A 25,026-nucleotide genomic window follows, 5' to 3' on the forward strand; every position below is an offset into this window, starting at 1 on the left:
GTATCAACACAGCCTTGTGGTTTTGGAAATGAAAAATGCAAGGAGACAGCTTTACTACCTTTGAATTATTGTAGCTGATCTAGCACAGTCTGGAACAGCACATGAGTAAAATTTAAGATACTGATTTTTTATTCTCACTGATATTATCTCACTGATAATGTTTTTGTTATTAAAAAAATAAACAGGAGGGGACTGACTTCTGCCTAATAGCACAGATTAATGGAAAAACCATGTTCCAGTTCTTTAATTTACCATCCATCGTGGAACAACTGGATGCCATCATAATGCAGCAATATTCCAGCATTAGTTTATTAGTGGTATGAAACCAGTGGGTTTTGCTTTCTCTGAGACCTCAGGGAAGCTTTCAGGCTGACTTAGGAAAATTTAGATTTCAGATACTTCTCTAGATGAGTGGAATAGTTTTTTTCTTAATTTTTCTGTGCTTTTTTTTTTTTTTTTTTTTTTTTTTTTTCTTTATCCTCACTGTGTTATTCCAGAGTTTTACAGGTGGGGTTTTAGGAAAGAAAATTATTACTACCCCTGATTTTTGCCAAACGACCACGAAGGGAAGGATTGGTATGTGGGAAATGGAGATCTGGGCTGGTCTTTATCAGGCACGGGTGGCTTCCCACGGAAAGTGATTTAAAAATGTTTGGGAATACTTGAGACTGTAGGAGCCATGCAGTAGGAATTGAGCTGTGTGGGTGAGATAACAGGACTGGGACAGCGTGAGCCTGTGCAGAGCAGCTCTGCTGAGCCACTCCCAGCGGCTGGGCTGTTCTGTGTAATTAATTAGCTGCAATTTCACTGTTCTGTGTAATTAGCTCCAATTTCAACGTTCTGCTACTGTTGTACGGCTAACAGCGGATCTAGTGTTTGCATCAGCTGGAAACTTGGGAAAGGCTGGGAAGGACCGGGGCTCCATCTCTGTGCTGGGAGCACGGAGTGCATTGACACTTTGCTGCTTAATTAATTAGCTGTGCTTACGTCACGAGCCAGGTGCTGGTGTCTGGTGCGTTACCTCGGCGGGCGGCACGAGCTCCCCGGGCCGGGCTCGCCCTTCCCCGCCGGGTTCCGGCGGGCGGGAGTTGTGCCAGCGGAAAACTCGGGAATCGCCGCAGGGAGCGGCTGCGTGACGTCACGCGGAGCGAGGCGCGCCGTGACGTCACGGTGACGCCGGCGCGGGGGGCGGGGCCTCCGCGGCCGCGCCGCTCCCATTGGCGGAGGCCGCCCCCCCTCACGGCGGCCCCGCCCCTCCCCTGAGGGCGGCGCCGGCAGATGAGGGCGCGGCGGGCGCGGGTCCCGCTCGTCCTGCGGTGCTGCTGAGCCCCGGATCGTCCCAAGGAGGAGCCCCCCTGCACGTCCCACCCAGTCCCGCCGGCCCCGCGCCTGGGAACCGCCAGGTAAACCCGTGAGGGGTCCCGGGGGAGAGCGCCCGGGGGGCCCTCGGGGTCCCCGCACTTGTGGGTTGTCTGAGACGGGTTTTTATATTTTTTAATTTAAGCGCTTTGTAATTTTTAACGTTGGCTGGTACGCGGGCAAGCAGCAAAGTTGCTGTTGTTCGTGTCCGCCGCCTCATTCTGCAGCATCACTCCCTCGGGCTGTGCACGGAAACCTCGTGGCCATCCCGCCGTCCTCACCTTCCCTCAGGCTCTGCCCTGCCAGGGCAGTGGTGCTCCCTGTCCGCATTAACGGCTTGCTTTAATTCATAAAAAAGCGGAATCTGATCGTGGGTTTCCGTCCTGAATTAACTCTTGGGAGTCCTTTGCGCCGCCTGATTTGGAATTCTGAGAATTAATAGGAATTTCTGTTCTCACGTGTCTTTCTGTGTTGTGCATCTCAAATGAGTTGGTCAGAGTTAAATAATTTGGGAACTTTCTTTTTTCCAATTTTCATAGTTGAGGAAGGGGTTAACATGAGCTTTCCTTGCAGTAACAGAGCAGAGAGAATCTGTAGAAGCTGCTTTTTCTCTTAAGAATATGATTTCTTACAGGCTTTATGTTGCTGCTTTTAGAGACTTCTTGCATGAGACAGAATCTTGCATGTGTCTTTATATTTCCTACAGGGTTCCTAAAGGACAAAAAGGCAAATATTGAATGTCATGTGTAAAGCTGTACAGAGGAGTCCCGTGCTCTTTGCAGAATACAAATAAAAATACTTCTTCTGTGTGCCTGTAATTAAGTCTCTTCCTTCGTTTATCTTTGCAGTAATAAGCATATACAGAACTGTATTTTAATGTGCAGAATAAGCAAATAAAGAGACCTTTATTGAGAGACAAAGACTTGATGTCTCTGAACGTGTCATCACGTTTTAGAGCACCTGTCATCCCTTCACGCTTGGGCTGTCCACAGGGTTGATTTGTAATAAACTTGTTACCACTGAAGCACTCAGAATTTTCCCCTGTAAATTACATGCTCCCTTTTTCTGCCAAAAAAAAAAAAAAGTTTTCCTTCTCTCTTTCTTTGATTGCCCAGTGTAATCATCCCACCCTCAAAGTGGTGATTTGTGGAATACTGACATTGCTGGTGATTCTTCTCACATTAAGCCTATTTTATGGTGGGAATCCAAGGGATTATGATGCTCCATCACTTACTTATCTCATCCAAACATATTTTTAAACCAGCTGCTCCACGAGCTGGCACAAGCAGTCAGCCCTGTGTTTCATAAGCACTGGGCTGGGCTGTGGTGCTGACCTGCCCTGGCCGGGTCATTTCTCCTCCTGACAGCAGAAACAGGAGCTGTTTGGGGCTGGGCTGTGATTGCTGCTGCCATCTGTGTGCACACTGGCAGAGAGAGGTCTGCACCACGGAATCCCCACAGTGACACTGCCCCCAGGTGCCCCCAGGGACGGGGACACAGGGGCTGAGCCACTTCCACCTGGCAGTGACATCCACTGTACCCGGAATTCCGGGCTCCTGGAACCTCTGAGGACCTTTCTCTTTTGAAACTGGCTGCTTGGCGCATTTGACAGCAGATTTCATTTGGACAGAATTGCTGGAATGGTATGGAATGTTCTACAGGACTTGTGGCTTTTTAACCTTCTTTTTAAACCCCATGGCTGTGGGAAACCAAAGAATTCTCTCTGGGTGGGTTCTGTGCTTTTTTCCTTCTGATTGAATTCAGCTGCTCTTTGGAGAGGATGAAAGCTTACAGTTACCTGCTGCTGTGATTTCTGTTTCTACCACCAAAACAAGCAGAAAAAAAGGCTGGAACACCTTCTAGAGGGAGAAAAAATCAGGGCTATTTTGTGTATTTTAAGCATCTTTTCTTTTAGGAAGAAGGTGGTGCAAAAGAAACATCAATGTATGTATAGTATGCTTTTAGTAAGTTATCAGGTGTTATCTAGGTGTATTTTCTCTCAAATTCTTTATAATTCATGCTTTGTAACTCAAAAATTTGTGTGTGGTTTTTAAGTTCTGTTATTAAGTATTTTTATTCTGAGCTCTTTGGCTGTGTTTTACTTGAACATGAAACTCTTAATCAATGCCCACAGTTCTTTCCCAGCATAAACTAAATCAGCACTTTGAACTTTTACACTGTTCCCTGATGCTATACATAAAATCCACTTGGAAAAAGAAAAAAAACCCAAACAAATGAAATGTAATCCTGTTTTATAACGTGTTTCTGCTGTCCTTATATGCTTTGTTCTGGTGTTCAGCTTAGAGCCAAGGAATAAGAGGTGGTTGGAGCTGCTCATCCTGGCTGATAAGGAGTTGGGGATGTCAGGTGTTGGGGATGAGAGTTGAAGGAGATTCAGGCTGGTTTCCTGACTCTGAAGTGTTGATGGCCCTTAAATTGGTGTCCTGGCTTGGCTTCTGAATAATGGCAGTCAGAGCAAGAGGAGAGCAGGTTTGTGAGAACAGGCAAAAGTATTTGAACGTGTGTAAATTTGCATTACAATGCTCCTCTGTAACTTTGGCTGTTTATTCTGAGATTTTTGGAAGCCTTTCTCTTGTGTTGGAGGCCTCAGAGGTGTGATTTCCCCTCTGGAAAGAGGCAGCTCAGAGGAAAGGTGGATAATGCCTGCTGCTGCTCTTGGGTTTGGTGTGCTTTGCACATCTGCTTCTCCCTCAGGGTTTTGAGAATATGTAAATTTTGTCAAAAAGCCTCAGTACTTGACTTTAGTGCTGTGGTAAACACTTCCCCCTGTAATTTATGGAGTGCTGCAGGTATAGTAGGTCAACAGTTAGCAAACCATGCAGTGAGACTTGCTAAAAACTCTTTCTCTTCTAGGCTTAAGTAGCCAAAGATGAGTCGTGGATTCTCAGAAAACAATAACTTCCCCTATGACAACAACCAAATGGTTTTGGATATGATCCTGTGTTCCCTAATTGGTGTTCCTCAGCCTATCAACTGGGACAGTGTGGCAAGGCTGGTTCCAGGATACACATCCAAAGAAGTGAGTTCACTAATAAAAGAATTTGTATGCTTTAAGTAATGCTTTATGGAGAAAAACCATTTCTTGGGCGAAGGGAGGGAAATTGATCTTAAGGGGTTTTTTTTCCTAAAGTAATTTGCACCTAATTGGAAATGTTAAATGAGCAGTAGATTGAAAAGAGGTGGGGGGTTTGGTTTTGTTTCTACAGAACCTGAGCATTGAAATTGAGAAATGCGTTCTGCAGTGTATTTCATTGGAACTTATAAAGAATAAAAATGAAAATTACCAGAAAGGAAAAATTAAAAAGTGGAATTAAAAAAAGGTAGCCATGCTATTGAATTCCAAAGTCCCTAGCTAAGACTTGGATGGAAGGGATGGCAGTACCACTAACCCCATGCAGGTTGCAGTGTCCTTACTAGGAAACCTAATAACTTTCTGTGTGTGTTGTTACAACTCTAAACAAGGAGGAGTTACAGATCTCTATTGGGTAAGGAGTGCAGCTGCTTCTTTTTTGATCCTACAAGGAGTGGATTTTTCTTTCTTTGGTTGGAGTAGAGTTGGAAGAACCTCTGTATACTTCTCTTTCTGGATTGCTGAATTTCCTGGTGAAATGCTCCTTTTTTAATAACAATTTTGACTTTTTCATTTCTGAGAGGGTGTAAGCTAAGAAAAGAAAATGTCTTTTGCCCTTGTGATTCAGCAAAGCTGAAAGAAAACAAGACAGTGGTCTTGACTTTCTTGCAAGCCTAATCAAGTGTGTCAGCTCCCATTTATAGCCCTGCTGTTGGGCGTTGCTGTAACCTTGTATTTTGAACATAAAAATGAAGGACTGGGTGTAGAGGCTTCTGTGGAATGTTGCTGCTTTTCAGGTTCTTGGCAGAGGCTCAGGGACGTCTCTATTGTTCACCTTTCAATGTGCAGACAGCACTGTGCACGTTAAATAAAATAATATCAGTGAGCCCTCTCCTCACATTAATTCATATGATTGATTAGTACATGTCTGATTGCTCTGTTTTTACAGGACTGAATGTCTCAGCTATGTTAAGGAGTCCCTGCTTGAGGCAGTTAGAGAAAAGCACAGATATCTCTTTATTTGTCTCTTCTATGTGACTGGCATCCCAAATTTGAGACACTGAATATCAGAAGGATGTCCCTGTGTGCCCCTGGCCCAAAGGGGCACTGGCATGGCATGTCTGTTAACTCAACCCTAAATAAATAAATACAACCAGCTGCTAATGGAGCCCCACACCTGTGCCACAGGAGGAGCACCTGCAGAATTAAGTAGATTTATTTGTATGTGCAAGTTACCTCTGTGTAGGACTTTTCTGAACCAAACCTGTAGTTTTGATTGTGTTGGTACAAATTTACAGAACAGAAAGACTTTCTAGTTCATCAAAAACAGGGGATGGGAAGTTTATAGAATTGCAGTGGAAAGCAGCAGTCCCTTTTGTCCAAATTGGAATGGAAGTCATAAGGTAAAAGAATAATAATTGTGAATCAATTTATATAGCCACTCTTTATAACATTTGATCATGTTTATGGTGAAAGAACTAGTTATGAGAATTCAAACTCTCCCCTTAATTTTAACTTTTGAAAACTGGGCTTAAAATCACAGGGTTTAAGGAAATTAAAGTTGAAACAGGTTGTATCTAATTTTTTCTCTTTCTACTAGAATCATTAATTATGGTAACTCATTTTACTGTGTTTATGTACTTTTTTGATACCACTAAGTAGGCAGCATTTATGGGTTTGATATCAGTGACTGCTCACATGCAAAAATGTGCAATACAGTCTCCATCTCAAGTCATAGTTATTAAAAATGTGCTGAAAGCTACTGCTTCATTGTCCTATCATTTAATCTTGTGACAGTGTGCAAAAAGGTTTGATGAGCTAAAAAGCAGTGGAAGTTCACCTGTTGACAACCAGTATAATCCCCTGATGGCTGCTGGTGGGAGTCCTGTGGAAACTTTAGCTACGTACATCAAATCCTCCTTGCTCGATTCACAGACAGAGTTTCAGGAGCCTGCTCTTGGGCAGGATTCCATTACTATAACTGGTATGTTTTTAGTCATTCTGACCTATATTGGCTTTGATAATCAGTGTGTGCATGCTTCTGTCCTGAGTGGTTAAGTCCACCCAGGAGTGACAGTCATTCATCTCTGGAGGGTTAAGTATGGATGTAATGCATACAACAAGGCACTTGCCATTAGTTTAGTTTAAGAATCAATGTTTGCTTGGGTGTTTTTGGTAACTTGTCTTCCAAGAGGCATAAATATTTCTGCTGAATTCTGTTTAGGATTTTTGGTGGTGTGCTGTTAACCCTACAGCCATTTGAAGTCACATTTAGCAGCATTATTAAAATAACTGGAGGGTATAATATCTAGAGAGAAGCTGCAGGAAGCTGAGGAGGTGATCCCTTGAGGGCAAACCCTTTCTGCTGAATTCTGTTTAGGACTTTTGGTGGTGTGCTGTTAACCATTTGAAGTCAACTTTAGCAGCATTATTAAAATAACTGGAGAGTATAATATCTAGAGAGAAGCTGCAGGAAGCTGAGGAGGTGATCCCTTGAGGGCAAACCTTCCTCTCCCAGCTACAAGCCCTGTGTTTGCCATGGATAGGTAGAGAGGAGTTGAAGCAAAATGTAGCTAATTTTTGCTTCAGGACAATCTTGAGATGACATAAAATGTGTCTTGCTCAATTATGTGTCCCAGCAATTTTTGAGCAGAAGAGGACCAAACCAAATATTTGTAAATTCAATCATAGCACAATTAAATATTGTTAACAATTCCTTTCATACTACTTCTGTCAGAAGTTGTAATTAAATGTGTGTGTTATTCTCTGATTTTCAGTACAGAGATGTTCCAGTGACTTTAGAACTTGGTAAATGTATTTGCACGAGAAATTTGCTTCAGTATTGAATAAATAATTTCTGTGTTAAAAATTAAGACGACAGTGAAGCATTTAAATGTGTTCTCTGTTAAAATGTCCTTCCCTGCAGCTTTCACTCTTTGCAGCAGAAAAACAGCTGTTTGACCTTTGTTCAAAGTGTTCTAATAGCTCTGATCAAGGGCTGACACTGGAAAACTGTATCTGGAGTGTCAAGACTGGAAGTGCTTCCCACCAGCTTTCCATTGTGTGTTCCATGCCTGATGTGGGATGGATGTTGCTGGCACCCACAGGTCCCTGTTCACAGGATTAGCAGCTCCCCAGGAGGCAGTTAACTTGAGCTAACTCTGCTTCTGGAACTCCTGAGACAATTAGTGCATGTTTTCTTTCTAACAATGTCATACATGTAATGAGTATTGATGCACTCAAGTCCACTAATGTAATGTTTCCTTTGACAAGATCCTAGCCTGACATTATTCTGTTTTCTTTGTGCCTTTGGATAAATTATTTGCCCTGTTGAGTGTAATTTGTTGATATGAAATTAGGGTAATTAATCTTTTTTTCTCACAGGCTTGGGTGAACTCACCTTCTTAGTATTTGTGAGGCACTTCTGCATTTCAGAATTGGGATTTGAGACAATCCTATTTGTAAATGTTTTTTTTTTTTGGTTTAATTAATTGCTTCCTAGTGGATTTATTCACGTTAGATTATTGTTAGGATCAAGAATTTTGGGCCTGTTTGCATTTTTTTTTTGTAGTCATGAGTAACAGAAAGAAAAAGCAAATCAGGCCATACTCATTCTGAGCTGGATTCTGGTTTTGGCTAAGTTATAAACGCTCATTTAATACTTGCTAATTACAAGGCAAACTGCTGGTAAGTCTCTCTGATTACATGTCATGACAGTAAACAAAGACAAAAGATAGCCTTTTACCTAAAGAATTTGTTACAAGGTTTCAAAAGTTAAGCAATCTGTAAGCTTTGGAGAGGAGGGAAAAAAAGATATGAAGCAATGTGTGGTGAAGTTCAGATGTCCCCATTCATTTGGCTGTGTTGCATATTCTTGTCAGCATTATTGCCTTCAATAAATCACTGTGCTCACAATGGACTTGTTAATATATTTGCAGGCAGAACTCTTTCATACCATGTATTTCCACAGTCCCTTCTTGTAAAACTCCCACCTTTGATTGCAGCCAGGGCGCAGCCAGGGCCTGCAGTGAGGATGGCTGCCTGGGAGCTGTGGCTGGAGCAGCCCTTCCCAAGGTTTTACTGGGACTCAATCTGTTGAGTGAATCTTCCCTTCTGCTAACTGTGCTCCCTCCATTAAGGCCTTACTAAGACCTAACTGTGCAAAGCCTTTGGCTGCACCTTTGGAGAAAGTTTAGTTTAGTTTCTTCTGCCTCTGGTGCAGTAATTTTGCTTTCCTGAAGGGCAAAGCTGTTATGTTCTGAACCGTATAATTTTTGCTGTCAGTCTGCTGTAGTTGTTCAGCCATTAGATGAAGAGGTCTGTCTTAATCTTCTTCAGCCTCTTACATTACTCAAGAGGGAGATTGTTTCTGGAGCTCCCAGAAATCTGAGAGAATGGCATAACCATGGAAAATCACCACCTTAGGGTTTCAGTGGAAGACAGATGTGTGCCCTTCCATTGTTTAGAAAATAATGATCTTTCTGACTTCTAAGCAGGATTATTGAAGTTTCACATTGCAGTAATCCATTCCCAGCTGCAATGACAGTCATTGCTTTAACCCTTGGTCCAGAACTCAGTGGATTTGGTGGCTGCACTCCTGAACCTCACTAGGTTGTTGTGTGCACCTTCCACTGCTTGTAGTACCTTTGTGAAGATGAACTATTTGAAGTGCATCCTTTATTCCTGGAACAACCTTAGTGATGTGGCTCTAGGACCAGACAAATTTCCTGGTCTGTTTTCTTTGAACAATGTTTGATGTGAGCAGCTGGTTTAAGCCACATGTGTGAGAAATTTGGCAAAAACAAACACATCCTAAGAGTCTTCTGTGCTTCTCTTTGGAAGCTGCTTATTTCCAAAGCTGGCACATGATGGGTGAGGAGTGGCATTGAGGTCTGTCCTGGCAGGATCTTAGGAGCCACTTCCCACAAAGCAGACCAGGAGAGCTAAAGGAATGGGTCACATTCCCAGAAGGAAGTGCCACAGGCTGTGAGTCTCATGCCTTTAAACACATTAAAATCACAGAGCCAGAAGTGAGCTGGGTTTGTAGCCAAGTGTCTGGGCAGCCCAGCAGTGGTGCTGCTGTGAGTTCCCATGGGTGGCACTCAGAGCAGCAATCTGGATTGTTTAGTAGCCCTTAGGGAAGCAGATTTGCTGCTGGCTGTGCCATTGCTCCACCATGACAGCCATACTTCAGCTGCATTTCCAAGATGCTGAAGAGCAAAAGATCAGGAGTGTTTGTTCTAATGCAGCCTTTTTTCCTTACATTGAAGGAAGGCCCAGTGCAGCCTCCTCAAGGAGTTGTTCTTCAGAATCTGAGAAAGGTCCTGTACATAACACTGGAGAAAGCACTGATGAAACACAGGGGTAAGAAGAGCTTTGTGTGTTTGTTATCTAGGGGATTGTAGAATTGACAGAAAGATGAGCAAATTACTAAAATTTATCTGCTACCAGAAAGAAAACAGTTGGAAACAGCCTAATAAATGCTGCAAGAAATTTGGAAACCTTCTATTGCTGCAGAAATTCAAGGAGTTGGTTTGAGAATGTCTTGTGTGCAATAAGATAATTATGAATCTGTGCATACTGTTCCTCTGAGTGATTGATCACTGCTGTGGCAGGAATGAGAAACATACCTGGTTTTATAAAGGAATGAAACAAGACTGTTGCTCAATTGCACTTTAAAAAATACTTCTGAACATAGATTTGTCCTATGTAAAAGCAGGAAAAGAGCTGTAAATGAAAAATTTTCCCATGAATTCCAGTAGCCATCCAGGTTACTTTTATTCCATCACATATCCCTGTTTTCCACACTATATATTTACACATAGAATAATGTTTGTTTGCCTCTTTGTAGAGGCAGCATTTACTGATTCTAGCTTTGAGCATTTCTTAAGAAATAGAGATTTTTAATGTGCAATAAACCAAATCTTAATTTCCACTGATGAAAATTGCTGTTACTGTCCTTGGTACCTCAGTGATTTAGGCATCTATATCTGGTTATTATTTGAAGAATATTAAGAAGGGAGAACAAACAAGTTCTCCATAAAATTTGAGTAGTATCCTATTAACAAACAGGTGACAAAATTGGAGAATGGAGCTAGAAATGTTCTATTTCTTTTCCCTTAATTAAATCACTCTGATTATCTGTAGATGATATGCCTCTGTCTTCTATCCAACAATAATTTCTATTAATAGTTAATAACTGCAGTTTGTTTTCCCTCTATTAATGACATCAGTGTTGCAATGCATGACCCAGAGTTGGAGATGAGGTTGTTGGGATTTGGTGCCCTGATTGGCTTAGGCTCCTAATTTGCTTTGTGCCTTTTTTCCTTTGGAGGCCGAATATGGTGATCCATGTGTGTGACGAAGCCAAAAACCTCAAAGAAGACTTTGTGTGTCCTCGAGACCTTTTGATTTCAGAGATGAAATACTTTGCTGAGTACCTGTCAGTGGATGCCCAGCGCTGGGAGGAGGTGGACATCTCTGTGCACTGTGACGTTCACATCTTTGACTGGCTGATAAGATATGTCAAAAGGAACTCCAAGGAGTCTGAGGCTAATGAAATGCCCACTTTAGGTAAAAGCAGATCATTTCTTGTAGGTTCATTATGTTCTGCACTAATAGAAGATGAATGGTTTTGATGCAGTTCATCCCCAGTTTTGATGCAGTTCATCATCTGTTTCTGGCTGCTGTCAGTGATGCCTCATGTTTAGCTTTTATATTTTCAGATTCTGTGCTGCTTTAGTGTGTGGGTCTGGGCTTCATATTAAGGGTTGGTGAGCTCTCTGCACAGAGCAGGGAGGCAAAACAATTCCTGCTCCAGCTGGGCACCAAGGACAAATGATCCCAATCTCAGCCCAGGAGCACAAACCCCGTGGGCTGCAGAGAGAAAAACAAGCAGGATGGGACTGCAGGGGCTGCAGCTGGAACTGGACACTGAACTGCAATGTGCACATGGAGCAGAGCTGAGCCCAGGGAGAGACCCCGGCAGCGCTCGTGCATTTTGGGGCCATTTGGGTTCATCCTGGGTGCAGCCCTGGCTGGGCTCTGGTGCTGCCCAAGGTGGATCCACTGAGGAGATCCTTTTAATTAATCCCTACTTTGTTCTTTAGCTCTAGCCTCTCTTCTAGAGCAGCCTGCACAAGGCATCATCAGTTGTTAGCAGAGTGTTGCAACAGAGATCCTCTGGTCATTTCAGAAGATGGCTCTGCTTTGCCAGCACTGACAGCTTTGAGGAAACATGCTGAAAGTTGAAGCAATAAAAAAGCCCTAATATATTTTGGGATGTGATGTTTTTAATTAAGGCTCTTCAGACCTCTTCTGACCAAGGACAGAGTGGTAGATTTTAAATGCTGATGATTGGTTTGCTTGTTTCTCCTCTGCTCCCTGTTGGTACAATTGCAATGTTTTCTACAATTTCAATGCAATCCAATACAATGGTAGAAGAGCCTTTGTGGATTTTGAGGCAAGTTTTAAATTTTTAGTGAGCTTTTGCTACCACTTTTTAAAATGTAACTTTCTTCTCTTGGTTTGTTTATAACTTGCAATGTGAAGGTTGTGTTGAAAAAATCTCAGCTGGGTGTGATGGCTACAGATGGAAGTTAATCTTGTGTAATTGTTTAGTCATTGTATCCCTGTGAAGCCTCCTTTTCCAATTTTAATAAGGTTTCCAATTTTAATAATTTTTCCAGGTCAGTTCTACTCTGGCCACTGAAATGGTAAACCAAAAGTTTATTTCTTAAGATGGTGAAAAGGTTCTGTATACTAGAAGATGGAATGACAAGTTGATTGCTAAAATAATAGCTAACACAGATGCTGAATATGAAGAGAGGGATGCGATATAAAATATATTAAAAAAAATCCATGTAAAAAACCCCACCTTTGTTCTGTTGCCTTCTAGAACCATCAAATGTCATCTCAATCCTTATTTCTTCTGAGTTTTTGAAGATGGATTCATTAGTAAGTATTAAGAAAGATAGATTGATTTTCTGGCATTAGGGCACAGTTAATTACTGGGTGTCTTAGCAGCTTGTTTGTTGTGCTTTGGCTGTTACATAAACAGGTGCTGCAATGAGAACATTTTGAGATTTTTGACACTTCTATTCAGTGCAGTAATCCAATATTTGTAGGATCTGAATGCAATAAAGCTTAGGGTATGTTATTTCTAAATGTGACAGTGTGATCTAGAGTGCTTGTTTTATATTCTTTTCTACATGAATGATATGTCTGCAATTTAGGATCTGATTTTCCAGCTCTATAAGGAATAGCTGTTGACTTTGTTAAAATGTTTGTCAAAAGTTCTGTCATTGAGGTGGCCCACAGCAAAGCACAGCTGTTGAAGTTGAGATCCGTGTGTTTTGTGGTTCTATTTTAACAAGCAACTGGAAAGTTACTGAAATTTTTGGATAAACGAAGTCAGGTTATTCAGGATCAACTTCAGGCAAATTTGAGGCTTGTTTTGTATTTTGAAGTCAAACTGAAACAGTTTTCCAAAACACCACAATTAAAAGTTTTGAAGCAAGTCGTATGGGGGGGCTTTTTATCCAGAATTCCTTAACAGTCATATTTCTCTTTTTCCTAGGTAGAGAAATGTATTCATTATTGTCACCAAAATATGAATGCTATTGTAGCCACGCCATGTAACATGAACTGTATCAACGCTAATCTTGTTACACACATTGCTGATCTCTTCAGGCACAATGAGGTGGAAGAGCTGAAGGACAAAAGAGACAAATTTAAGAGGTGACTTTTTTGCCTTAATGCACTTCTGAAGTGCTGTTGAGCTTTAGGATCATATTTCATAACAGCTAAGACTGTGCAGTTTGAAATTATAGATTATATATTCTCATGGAATGTATTTTTAATGCAGAATATCATGGTGTGACTTCAGAACTTTATATTAAAATTATGAGCAAAGGAAAGAACTTTTATAGGAAATGAGCAAAACGAGAGGCCACACTAGGAGCATGGTATGGGAGAATTATTAATGAATTCTCACATGGGAGCAAGGATTAGGGGGAGAAACCTTTTATGGGATGACATGCTCCTAATTGATAGAGAATGGTTTGGCTTCAGCATCCTGTGAACTTGGATGTTTGGACTTGGAATTCAGGATTGCTGGGAGGCTGAATAGTGGTGCTGGAATGTTCTTTCATCCATCAGGATCCCAGCTTGATCAGTATCAAGAGAAGGGCCAGTGACTGGAGGGCAGACTGACAGACAAGCAAGGTGAAAGCAAGGGAGGATTTTAGTCTGTAGGGATGAAGGCTTAATCTTAGAATGAAGTGCAGTTTCACAGCAATATTCACTAATTAAAGGTCTTCTAGTCACGATAGAAGCTGGCAGTTAATATTGGCAAGCATTTTAATAAAGAAAAAATAAAAATATCACTTTTGTCACACTTGTGTAAAAATGAGATGGACAGGATAATTTAAAGGAAAATTATATTAAAAGCTAGATTCTGTGAGAGACTGTGATTGTTAATCTCACTATACATAAAGCAATTTTCAGGGTTTTTTCTAATGGATGAGCTAATGAGCTATGTCATTAATAGTAAACTTTTCTGCAAGAAGATTGAGAGACTGTTTGATCCGGAGTATGTAAATCCAGATTCTAGAGGAAATGCAGCAACTTTATACAGGTATGGCATTTTTATATGGCTGCTTCAATAGCAAGGACAGCTCCTGTGTTTAGAAGCTCTGCTCTTACTCCAGTGCTTTCTTTCCTTCTTTTTCTTTTTTTTTTTTTAATCTAGGTGCTGTTTATGTAAAAAGTTGCTAACCAAAGAAACTGAAAGGAGAATTCCTTGTGTACCAGGAAAAATCAACATAGACCAACATGGGAATATTGTCTATGTTCATATAAGGTAATGAATTTGTACATACATAAAATGTTTCTTCAACTCTGATTTTGGGTGATTTTAGAGGTACTACATACTCAGATGTATTACAAAATTAAGTCACAGATATGTGAAGAGTATATGAAGCACCTCAACTTCTTGTGTCACCTAGCAAAAAATAAAACAAGGGATGTGATTATGATGATGTGCTTCTAAAATTCATTCAGCAGTGCTGCTTCTGAATGAAAATGGGAAAACTGCAGCCATGATTACTGGAAGGGCTGTTTTTGGGTTGCACTGCTTTAAATAGAAAATACTCAGCTAATTCTTTCATCAGTTGGTTTTTAAATGTGTGCAGTTGATGACTGAATTAAATGCTGCATTTCTGCAAGGTTTTTTAGTGAAGGATAGGCCCCACTATGCCAGCAAAGAAAAGCTAAGGAGTATTTTCTAATCTGACTTTAGACTGTCAAATCAAATGCTCAACCTGCTTAAAGGCTGCTATGAATAAACTTTGCCAGTTGTTTTTCTGTTCCTGCAGTATTTGTCAGAGGAGCTTGCAGAGCCTCTTCTGTATGCAAGCCTGATTCATTTGGCATAAATGCTTAATTGAATTCTGTCTGTCTGATCCGTGGCTGTGAACAGCTGGATTCTCCTGTTAATGAAGATCAGTCCATGATCAGCTGCAGTTCCCTTCCTCCCCACATGCCCATTTTAAGGGGGATGGTGGGAGATTAATGGCAGCAGACCTTTTTCATCAGATCCATTGTGTTCAGAACAACCCAAACAGTTCCATGTAGCTTCCATCAGTTATTCCAAGGTGTGGAGTTAAGTTCTGCCCAGCATCTACATAGAACCAAATCTTGTGCCTCTGTCTTGACCTATTTAAGATCATTGGTGATTAGTCACATAAAATTCATTAACTGTATTACTTCACTTAAGCTGAGTGTATGTGGCTGCTCTGCAATTCCCAGCAGATAAATTACTCAGAGAATTATATAGATTCTAATTATTTGCCTTGTGCTACTTGTGATGCTTTGCTACACAGAATATGTTTACTGAGAAGTGATGCCTGAATTCATGCTCAGGAGCTAATACAGTTCTATCTTTAATGATTTAAAAATAGGTTTCTATTTATTGGTCCTCTAGTGGTGCCTAGGACTGACTTCCAACTGGATGTGCTGCTTGCTTAGTCTAGGCTAGGCACACATTTAACAAAAATGGTTCAGGCCAGGGCTTAACAGTGGGAGGAAATTTTATCTGCTCTTTCTGAAGATAACAAGCCCCACTGCAACTTGCACATCTCTTTTGAATTCTGAAGAGATGTGTCTCATTTGATCACAAGGAAGTAACAAAGTCCTGCATTTTTAATACTAGAACTGCCAGGTATGTACCTTCATCAAAAGGGAATGAGCTTGTGTTTTCAAACGGTATTTCTTAGCTGTTGCTGTGTTGCAGATGAATAGAAGATGTTCATCTTAGCTTGTAAATTTGCAGTATATGGATCTTGAGATAAATCAAGCTGTAGCTCTTTGCTATGAGTGAGTTTAGGATGTTCTGGAAGAATAAAGTCTCCTCTGTCATGCTCTGAATTTAGTAATTATTGTCTGACATTGTATCCCTCCTGTTGTAACTACTGGAGGCTTTTCACCAGTGTGTTTTCTGCTGTTTTTCCACCTTGTGATCCTGGTGGCAGGATCAAAACAGAGTGAATACTCTGATGTTTTGCTTTTTCAGAGACAAAACCTGGGAAGTGCACGAGTATTTAATTGGCCTTCACGAGGAGCTGAAGTCCTGGCGGGATGTTTACTGGCGTCTTTGGGGGACTGTCAACTGGCTGACCTGCTCAAGGTGTAACCAGGTTAGGTAATTCACTTTGGCTTGTGGGGGGTGAAGCAGGGATTAAACAGCTTGGATAATATTTGGTAATAAAGGTAGGCAGACATTCTTTACAGTGCACTTCCATAGGTTGTCTCACCTCTCCCTCTCTCTCTTTGCTGCTGTAGTCTTTCCTGTGCACTGAGTTCTCCCACTGCCAGTACCATTCGCAGCCAGTTCTTTATCCAGGTGTAGCAAGTGCTCTGGGCTCCACTGGCACAGGAGTGTATCCCTGTTGTAACCAAAAAGTTCTTCGGTTTGACCCTACAACCCTCCCAAAGGTACTTCAGCTCTCCTTTAAAGAGCAAAGCACGTGGTGGGGGTGGGCAAAATTATGTTAGGAAAACGGATCTTTTCCCAAAATTAGGATTGTAATTCAGAAATTGAACTTTTGTTATTATATTGGCTGGAATCAGTTCTTCCCATTAACTCCAATATTTGATCTTCTGCCTCTGTGTATTGCAGGGCTGCAAAGTGAGGGATCATGTGGTGGAGTTACCTCCAGAAAGCAAAGATGGGGATGCTTTGCCATCTCAGAGTGAAGAGGGGAATGCTTTGCCATCTCAGAGTGAAGAGGGGGATGCTCTGCCATCTCAGACTGCTCAGATCTTGAATGATCTGCTGCATCACAGAGATATTATAGTTGTTCCTTTCACTAAGGACGAGAATAGGTGAGAACATTGTATTGTGTTACTGAAATAACTTAGCCCTCAGCAGTGAACACGTGTGCTTGTTATATTGGAGTTCAAAATGAGTCATAGGTCTTTCTAAGGGTAACTTATTTTTGATTGTTTACTTGGAAATTGGAAGTGAAGAACAAGTACTTTCTCCTTTCACTTTTCAAGCAGGCTTTTAGTCACTCAACCTCTGTAAGCATTCACTGCTATCTTTATATTTTAATGTATTGCTGTCAAGATGTTATGTGTCTGACTCAGAGGTTTGCCTGCTCTCTTGATACATGTATAGTCAATGGAGACTGATTCTGAAGCAGTAGAATAGAATTATTTATTTTTGGTTTCTGTATTTCTCCTGAAGTGACTCTGGTATTGGGCTGGGTGATGACAAAGGCCTTGAATGTGATATGCTTGTAGAGCCAAATACACCGTGGGGCCCCAAAACTGGAGAGATCAATGCTGTGAGTGCTGATGCTTTTCCTTTTCTTCTAGTAATGAGGATTCTTTGAAGAAGTTCTTGAACAATTTTTAATAAAAATAAACCCCATACATTGTTGGAGTAAGACATAGATACAAAATACATGGTTGGTGAAAAGGCAAAACTTATCCCATCTGCTAAATATTAGCTGGAAATATTTCAGTACATCCCTGATTTTTGATCAAAAAGTCAGCTGTAAATATTTTTAATGCGTCTGCTGGAAATATTTCAGTACATAACTTCCCTGATTTTTGATCAAAAAGTCAGCTGTAAATATTTTTAATGCTAAGTTTACTTTCACTAAAACATGAATTCACTGTATTTAATTGGTCAGTGGTTTTTAAGCTACTTGGGTTTGATCATTCCACCAAAATTTGGGGTTCAAGATGGGAGGAGGCCTGGGAGTTACCAGTGTAGAGTGCTGTACTGTAACATACCACTCCTATTTTTAGAATTTCTCTCACTTTTTTATTGGAATTATTATTATTTCCTTAACTTATATGCCCTTTTTTCTCTTTATGGCAACAGTTTTTGTCTCTGAAGAACTGGACTTTGCAGCTGGTTAGTAAAATATTTTACTATTTTTAAATATGGAGTCTTCTGTACTAGCAAAGAACTAGCTTTGATTTTTGTCTTACTTTCTAATAAATGAGACAAAAATATATTTTTTTGCTTTAATTTGGAGGTTGCAGTATGCAAGAAAGTATGGTAAGTGTGAAGTAATACTTTGGCATTATTGGAAATGAGAAATCCCTTTGAATGTTTTTATAAATGGCAGCAAGCCACACTAACACTGCATGCATCAGTTATTAATAGTTTTTAGGCTGGCAGAAAAATAAACCAAAATGCAAGGATTTGAGTATCTGTCTCTTGGCTGGTCTGAGGTGCTTCACGTCTTCATTGTTAAACTTCATAATTTCTCATTACTAGGCACTCATTATCACTTAATTAGGTAAAAGTGTAATATTTAGATAAATATTCCAACAATGTAAACATCACATTACTGAACATTTCCATAATTCTGTGCCTGTCTCTTAGGAATTACTCACTCTTTGGTCACTCAGGGAACTATGCTGGATGTCAGCACCTGCAAGACAGATTTAATATACCATTTAATAGAAACCCAGGCTCATTTTTATTCTCTGGCTTCTCCTGGTGTTGGTTAGAAGCAGCAGTCGCTGTTGTCTGAAGAGGAGGAGTACACCACGGGCTCAGAGGTCACTGAGGATGAAGTGGGGGATGAAGAAGAAGTGTGCAAGAAACCAGGTACATCAAGTCCTTACAGTCCTCCTCTCTGGAGTTGTCAGATAGGGATTTGAGGCAGCAGAAGTCCTCTGTAAGCAGATTTTGAGTATTAGGCGTTTCAAAAATAAGACCCAAAGTTACTTGAATTTTATCCCTAGTTTTCCTGTGGTTAGATACAAATTACCCCACTGCTCGGTGCCATCAAAAATCACTGGCAAACAAGAAAAGCTGCAGCTATTCATGTCTGAGAAGTCCCTGGAATTATCAAGCACTTATTTTGCAGGAAACTCTCAAATTAATGAGCTTTCATGTAATAAATGTTGGAAGAAAAGGCAGCAATTACATCACTGCTTTTACATGCAAAAAAAAATTTGCAGATTTATCTTTTGATTACATAGAGGAATGACTGGTTAATGTAGCTAAAATTGTGTCTGCATTGAAGCTAAGCTTTAGATGATCTAAAAAGACTTTTATTCATTTTTTTAATGTGCTAATGGGTTTAGGAACATGGAAAGCCAAAAAGCAACTTCTCCTTTTCACCCTACTAATGATTCATCGAAAGAGAGGCTTCCAATGATTTCTTTGTTCTTTTTGTCATTACTCAAAGGGCAATTGGAATTGTACCAGTAAAAAAATATATATATACATTTTGAAATAAAATGTTTGTAATTTAAATTTAAACTTGTTTGATCTGATATTGCTCAGAATTTAGTCATTGGATTAATATGGTCACAAATGTAGCTTGTATGTGCATTATTTTTTAAAGGGAAAAAATATTTGCTGTTATGTGCAATTACTCTGCATTTCAAATGCATACTTGAGTTTCTGTATATTTTTCATAGAAAAGCATTTGAGTATGTTGAGTGTGTTAGCATGCCTGCAACACTAATAAAAGAAAAATAGCCTATTGATTTACACTATTTGTAAAGAAATAGAGGGGGAAAAATACTTTAGTAGCTCTGTAATTGAGAAATTCCAACTATCTGAGGGTATGAATAGACATTTCTTCCATTAGCAGGGAGAAAGGAGAAATTAAAGAAATCCTACAGGCACCCAAAGAAAGCAGTTTCTTCACCTAGTGTTCAGAAAAGGGAGAAGCCATCTGATAAGGTAAAATCACAGCTGTGAATCCAGGCTCCCTAGCTGGCTTAAATTAAAGAGGAATTTGCTCTTAGTTTTGGACTTGACCTTAGAAAACCACATTAAATCTGTTTTTTTTTCTTCAACAGTCAAGTTCCCGAGATGCTTCTCCATTTGTGTAAGTCATTTTCAAAGCCCTTGAGAACACGTTTTAGTATCTCCCTCTTTTAAGGTGTTCTTTCTAACAGGGTGTGTGCACCTCTCTTGCAGTGTGAGCATGCAGCAGAACAAGTGGGATGCCTCCAGGTCCCTGAGATACAACCAAGATGCTCAAAGAGAAGATGGTCTGTTCCTGCATGAGTTTAGCTTTCATGAAGTTAACATTATGCAAAGGAAAAGATCCAGCTAATTTTCCTAAAATTCAGTTAGTTACATCCCTGTAGGGTGAATTTAATCTCCTACAGCAGTGGGATTTGGGGTGTTAGTGTGATTTATGTGCTTTAGGTTCTGTGCTGACATTCCAAATACAGAGATTATAGTTTGTCATCTCATGATTATAAAAATATGCAGATATATTTTCCTGCATCCCTGTGACATTTGTTGTCTGTGCAGATAAACAGAGAAACATCCACTTCCATCTCTTTCCCAGTCTCTGTGACTAAAAATATTCAGAATTGGATTAATTTGTTCTGCCTTTTTTAATCTCTCCTGAAACTCTTGTGCAATTTTGCTGTTTTAAAAACTTCTGCCTCAAAACCATTTCCTGAGGTTTTGATCTCAATGTGAGTGCCTCAGGCTGATTCTGGTACCTGCCAAGGCTGCTGAGGCTGCATCAGGGTTTAGGAGTTTGGCTGTTCAAGATCTTTATATGAACTAAAAGAAATTACAAATCCAGTATCTCTAAAGTCTGTGTCTAGTCCTCCTTGTGTTCTGTAGCAATGAATACCTCTGTTCTAAATATCTTCTCTTCTGACAGATCAGAGAAGAATGTCTGAGATCACAGGGCACTTAATAAAAATGAGACTGGGAGACCTCGATAGAGTCAAGTCCAAAGACAGCAAAGAAGTAAGATTTGTCCTGGTAAAATGTAGTGTTTGCAGAGTTGAAGTGAGCCTTGGTTAACAAAAATATTAAACACAAATAAATATAACATATATTCAACACTTTAGCTAAATAATTAATTTTATCAATCTTCATTTTGTTCCATGCGTGATTTTTTGAAGATTGGAGTTTAAAATAATATTTAAAGTTCACTCGTTTTAAAAACTGCTCATGGAAAGTAGAATGGGTATAAAAAAACCAGTACTGGGTTGTGATAATGGACAAAAGTATGACAGAGATTGTGCTGAACATTAGTGATATTTTTATGGAAAGTCACTGATTACATTGAAATCATGTCAAAACTTGATTATTTTTTTCTGGGTTCCAGTATGCAGGAGGCATTTATTCTAGACTTGAAGCTCAGATTAAAGCCTCAGCACAGGTCAGTGCACGACAAAGCAATGCTGAGAAGAATCCCAGGTAAGATTTTAAAATAAAATAAATAAAATGGATTTTGGGAGTGCGGGGTGGAGGGTTTTGAAGAAACATTTTAAAGAAAAACATGCTTCATTTCACACACTTATGGGTCAGCTTCCACCAGGTTAAGCATGTGAGGTGCAAAAGCTTCCCTTGGTCTCCCAGGAGAGCTGGGATAATGAAACTCTTGGAGCTGTGCTGGGGGGAGGTTCACTGCAGCTCCAACATCATTTTCTTTTTGGGAAATTACGGAAAACCAGAAAAGTGTTAACCAAGACTTTTAGCCTGTTCTTTGTCCACCTTGTAGAACAAAACCAAAAAAACCCACACACATCAAAAACATGCATTAATAATATAAAGAACCTTGTATTTATAATGTAAATATGTTTGTCATGTGTTTTTAACCCAGGTCAAAAACCCGTTTTGGTCAAGGCCGTCCAACATAAGGAGTCGTGGACACACTTTAGCCAGAACTCATTACTGCTTCCAAACTCCACTGCACTCTGACATATGGACAATGCACATCTCTGAAAGCTTTCCAGTGACTTATTTATTACTTTAAGCCTTGTAAATTATTTTGTGCTATAAATGAATGCAAACCCAATAAGGTCTGTACTTATTTTAATTGTAAATATCCTATTTGTTAAAGTTAAATTTAATTGCTTTTTTTAGGCTACTGTGTTAAGTTGCATAGAAAATATTTTATAAATCTACAAAATTAAATTATCAGACTAACTTTATTTATGGGGGAAGATACAAATATGCCTTTTGGTATGCTAGAAATACTGAAAAAGCAAGACTACTGAATTTTGAATGCAGTCAGCAGCATTAACCCAAGTCTCCTTGTATATTTATATTGTGTTGTATTTGATGGTACATTTTAGGTCAGTCTTCTGGGGATTTGCATTTCAAGTCCATGACAATATCTGTGACTTAGATTAGTTTAAGAAAACTTTTCATGCAGTTCTGAGGCTTCCTTGTGTACATCACACAACTCCCACTCCTCTGAAGGTGGGTGGCAGGTAGGGACTAGACTTCCAAAGATGCTCTCAGTGCTGTGATGGTGCAGCATTGCATCCTGCATGTGAGCCACTTGCTTTTCTTGTATATGAAATCTGTACCCATCCCCATTCCTGACCCCCCTGCACAGGACAGTGCTTTGTTCCCTTCTAAAACCCAAACCTTGTGATGCAAAGCAGTTCTCTCTCTAACTGATGCTATGCCACTAAATTTCTGAGCAGATCTGTTATTAATTCTGCATTTTTTAACAGAGATGCATCATTACAAAGCCTTGTGCATGTAGATCTTTTGGGTTTAGTTACTCCCTGAAACCTGCCTGATTAACACTGTTTAGAAGTCAGATGCACTTTCAAGTTCTGTATTTGCAGCAATAGAACACAAATCCAGGGCTACCAAAATTAAATAACTTGCTTAGAAAATATGTTGCATATTAGCAGAGAAAATGGCAATAATAATAATAATAATGATGATGATGATGGCTGAATTCAAGGAAACACGTTCTGACTTTTTGAAACAGGTAGAAAGAGAGCTCAGGGAAAGCTTATTCCAGCTCCTGGCTGTATAATAAATTGTGAGTTTGGAATTAAGTCAGCAAGTTCCTGGGTGGGAGGGTGGGGTGGGGTAAGGAGAGGGGAATTTTTTTAAAATGCTCTTCTCTCCATTTGGGCTTTTTTTGTTTGTCTTGTTTCTTGATGATTTTCGGTAGGTGTTAGAGGACTAGGATAGCAATACTTGAAAATACTGCTGTCAAGGTGGAAGATTTTTATTGAAACAATTAAAATCAGTGTTACTTGTGTGCTTTGTCCAATGCTGTAGCAAAATTGGAGCCCAGTGAAACCAACAAGCAAAACTGGATTTCAGTGGGTTTGATTTCGGGCAGGAGCTGTAACTTTACAGGAGTGCTTTAATCTGTTACCCAATAAATAAGGTTTTGTGAAGGCCTCAGGCCTGTTTGCAAGTACTAATGCAGTTTGAAGCACTTGTAGTCAATGCTGGAAAACTGATTGTTGTTTGTTGAAAGTATTATAAAACCCATCAGGTATGAAAAATGCAGTAGATAAAGTGCTTTGCTATGATTTTGTGACTTCTGATAGGGGATTGTTCCAAATTCCCTTGGTAAACCTGGGGTGAAAGTTGCAGGCTGCATGTGTGTGTGTTTAGTTTTCATAGAACTACTGACTAGAAGAGAAAGGAGGAAAATTCTGCTGGTTTTGTTCTGTGGGGAAGTGCCAGTTCTACATGCCAGTATTGTTTCACTCAAAAATATTTTTGAGCCTATACAAATAATTTACATGATGTGCAGTGTTATCTTTTTTCCCCATGCCAACCACCTTGAGTTTTTTTCTTGTATTAATTTTGAACATTTGTCTTGGTTTAATGGAAATAAACATTATTCATTTGAGAAGTGTGTGAGTTTTTTATAGATGCTTTTAAGAGCTAAGTATGTGCATAGATATTGTTTGATGGTCTCAATCATGCATGTATATTTGTGATTAAATTGCAGCATCCTCATACAGGCTTTTTATCTGTCAAGAACAGGATATCATTAAATGCAGAGTTACTCCAAATCTACAAGAACTTCAAAGAATTTTTATCTGCATCAAGTTTCGAAGCTGGATTAAAAATTCCTCAGTGAGCTGTACTACAACTGACCCAAGTATGCAAAATGTCAGACTAAGCTATGTTTAAAAAACATATAATTTTGCTTTGCACTGTGCAGATTGTTTAAAGGGTGCAATCTGTTAAATCTGTGAATACAATTAGTTTCCATGATTCTGTTTCTAGGAATTGCTGTGTGGATGTCTTGGATGTCCTGTATTTGTGCAGTTGGGCTGTTGGGCAGGCTGCAGTGTACCTCCTGCTGTCACACGTGGGTAAAAATGAACTTCCTGCACTCTGGAGCTGTGCCTGTGTCCTGGATGCTCCTGTCTCTTGGAGAAAAGGACAGAATCTTAAATTCAGTGTTGGCTCCAAGGGAAAAAGATGCAGTGTTGGGAGAAGTGTGGACATATGGTTGCCTCAGTCTGTGAATAGCATGGGCATGTTTGATGTGACTGAGTAACACCTTTCTCTTGGCCAGAAGGGAATCAATGTTTTAAAAATCATTGTTTCCTGTTCTTGTTGAGTGCTCAGGCATATGGGATTGTGTTGGGAAACTGCTCCTGTGCATCAGATGCTTGCTTGAGCCATTATATGAAATTTCTTCTTCCATTTAGGCACCTCTCTTCCCACTCCAGGCCAGTGTAACACCTGAAATTATTCCTGATGTCCAAGAGAGCAGCACACACAGACCCTGCAGGCATTCCTCCTGCAGCTCAGTGAAAACCAGCCTTCATGAACTATACCACTGTATTCTGAGCTTTTTTTCTCTATTTCTTAATAATTAGGGAATCACAGAAGCCTATGGATTGGAAAAGACCTCCGCAATTGAGTCCCATTTTTGAGGAGATAAAGTAGACTTGACTCATGCTAAATTTATCTCATCATAGGAGTAGATTCACTGCTGAATCCCCTTCTGGCTGTATCTATAAATAGAAGCAGCCAAAGGCTTTTCCAGGCTTGAGGCCAAGTGACAGCACAGAGTGGCTGAGGTCAGGGGCTCATCCTGCCTCTGAGCAGCACCAGGGTGGAGGCTGAAGGATCCATCAGCCCGTTGGAAGGCCATAGCAACTGCAAAGTTTAACAGGACTGTGAGCTCCTCCACTCTGGGAATCACAGGGGCATTGGATGCCAAGTTTTGGGAGGGGCTGCTGTTGGTTTGGACTGAGATCCTCACAGCAAAACCACTGGTGCAGCTTCCAAAGAGAGAATTAACAGAGTTGTGCTGCATCTCAGCAGCAGTTTGCAT

At 40.2% G+C, this 25,026-nt stretch overlaps 1 protein-coding gene across 1 annotated transcript; it reads left to right on the forward strand.

Annotated features, from left to right (window-relative positions):
- The first annotated feature begins 1,265 nt into the window (after nt 1-1,265).
- Nucleotides 1,266-22,810, forward strand: KIAA1841 (KIAA1841 ortholog). Its single transcript, XM_039717198.1, has 21 exons — nt 1,266-1,403; nt 4,234-4,399; nt 6,248-6,434; nt 9,721-9,814; nt 10,785-11,023; nt 12,348-12,406; nt 13,029-13,189; nt 14,001-14,087; nt 14,202-14,312; nt 16,023-16,146; nt 16,292-16,444; nt 16,629-16,834; nt 17,199-17,298; nt 17,844-17,876; nt 18,482-18,581; nt 19,576-19,670; nt 19,790-19,818; nt 19,911-19,984; nt 20,617-20,705; nt 21,070-21,161; nt 21,568-22,810. Exons 2-21 carry the CDS (start codon nt 4,250-4,252, stop codon nt 21,602-21,604), a joined length of 2,220 nt encoding a protein of 739 aa, XP_039573132.1. The 5' UTR covers nt 1,266-1,403; nt 4,234-4,249; the 3' UTR covers nt 21,605-22,810.
- The last annotated feature ends 2,216 nt before the right edge of the window (nt 22,811-25,026 follow it).

Source organism: Passer montanus, unplaced genomic scaffold (assembly GCF_014805655.1).
Source record: "Passer montanus isolate IOZ18808 unplaced genomic scaffold, ASM1480565v1 scaffold37, whole genome shotgun sequence".
Taxonomy (NCBI): Eukaryota; Metazoa; Chordata; class Aves; order Passeriformes; family Passeridae; genus Passer; species Passer montanus.

What these genes read in the sequence shown, in the direction of transcription:
- KIAA1841 (XM_039717198.1), top strand. Translation starts at nt 4,250, where the DNA reads ATGAGTCGTGGATTCTCAGAAAACAATAACTTCCCCTATGACAACAAC. An exon ending in AAAAGAGACAAATTTAAGAG is followed by an intron (nt 13,190 to 14,000) that starts GTGACTTTTTTG and finishes TGTCATTAATAG; the next exon opens with TAAACTTTTCTGCAAGAAGA. An exon ending in AATGCTGAGAAGAATCCCAG is followed by an intron (nt 21,162 to 21,567) that starts GTAAGATTTTAA and finishes TTTTTAACCCAG; the next exon opens with GTCAAAAACCCGTTTTGGTC.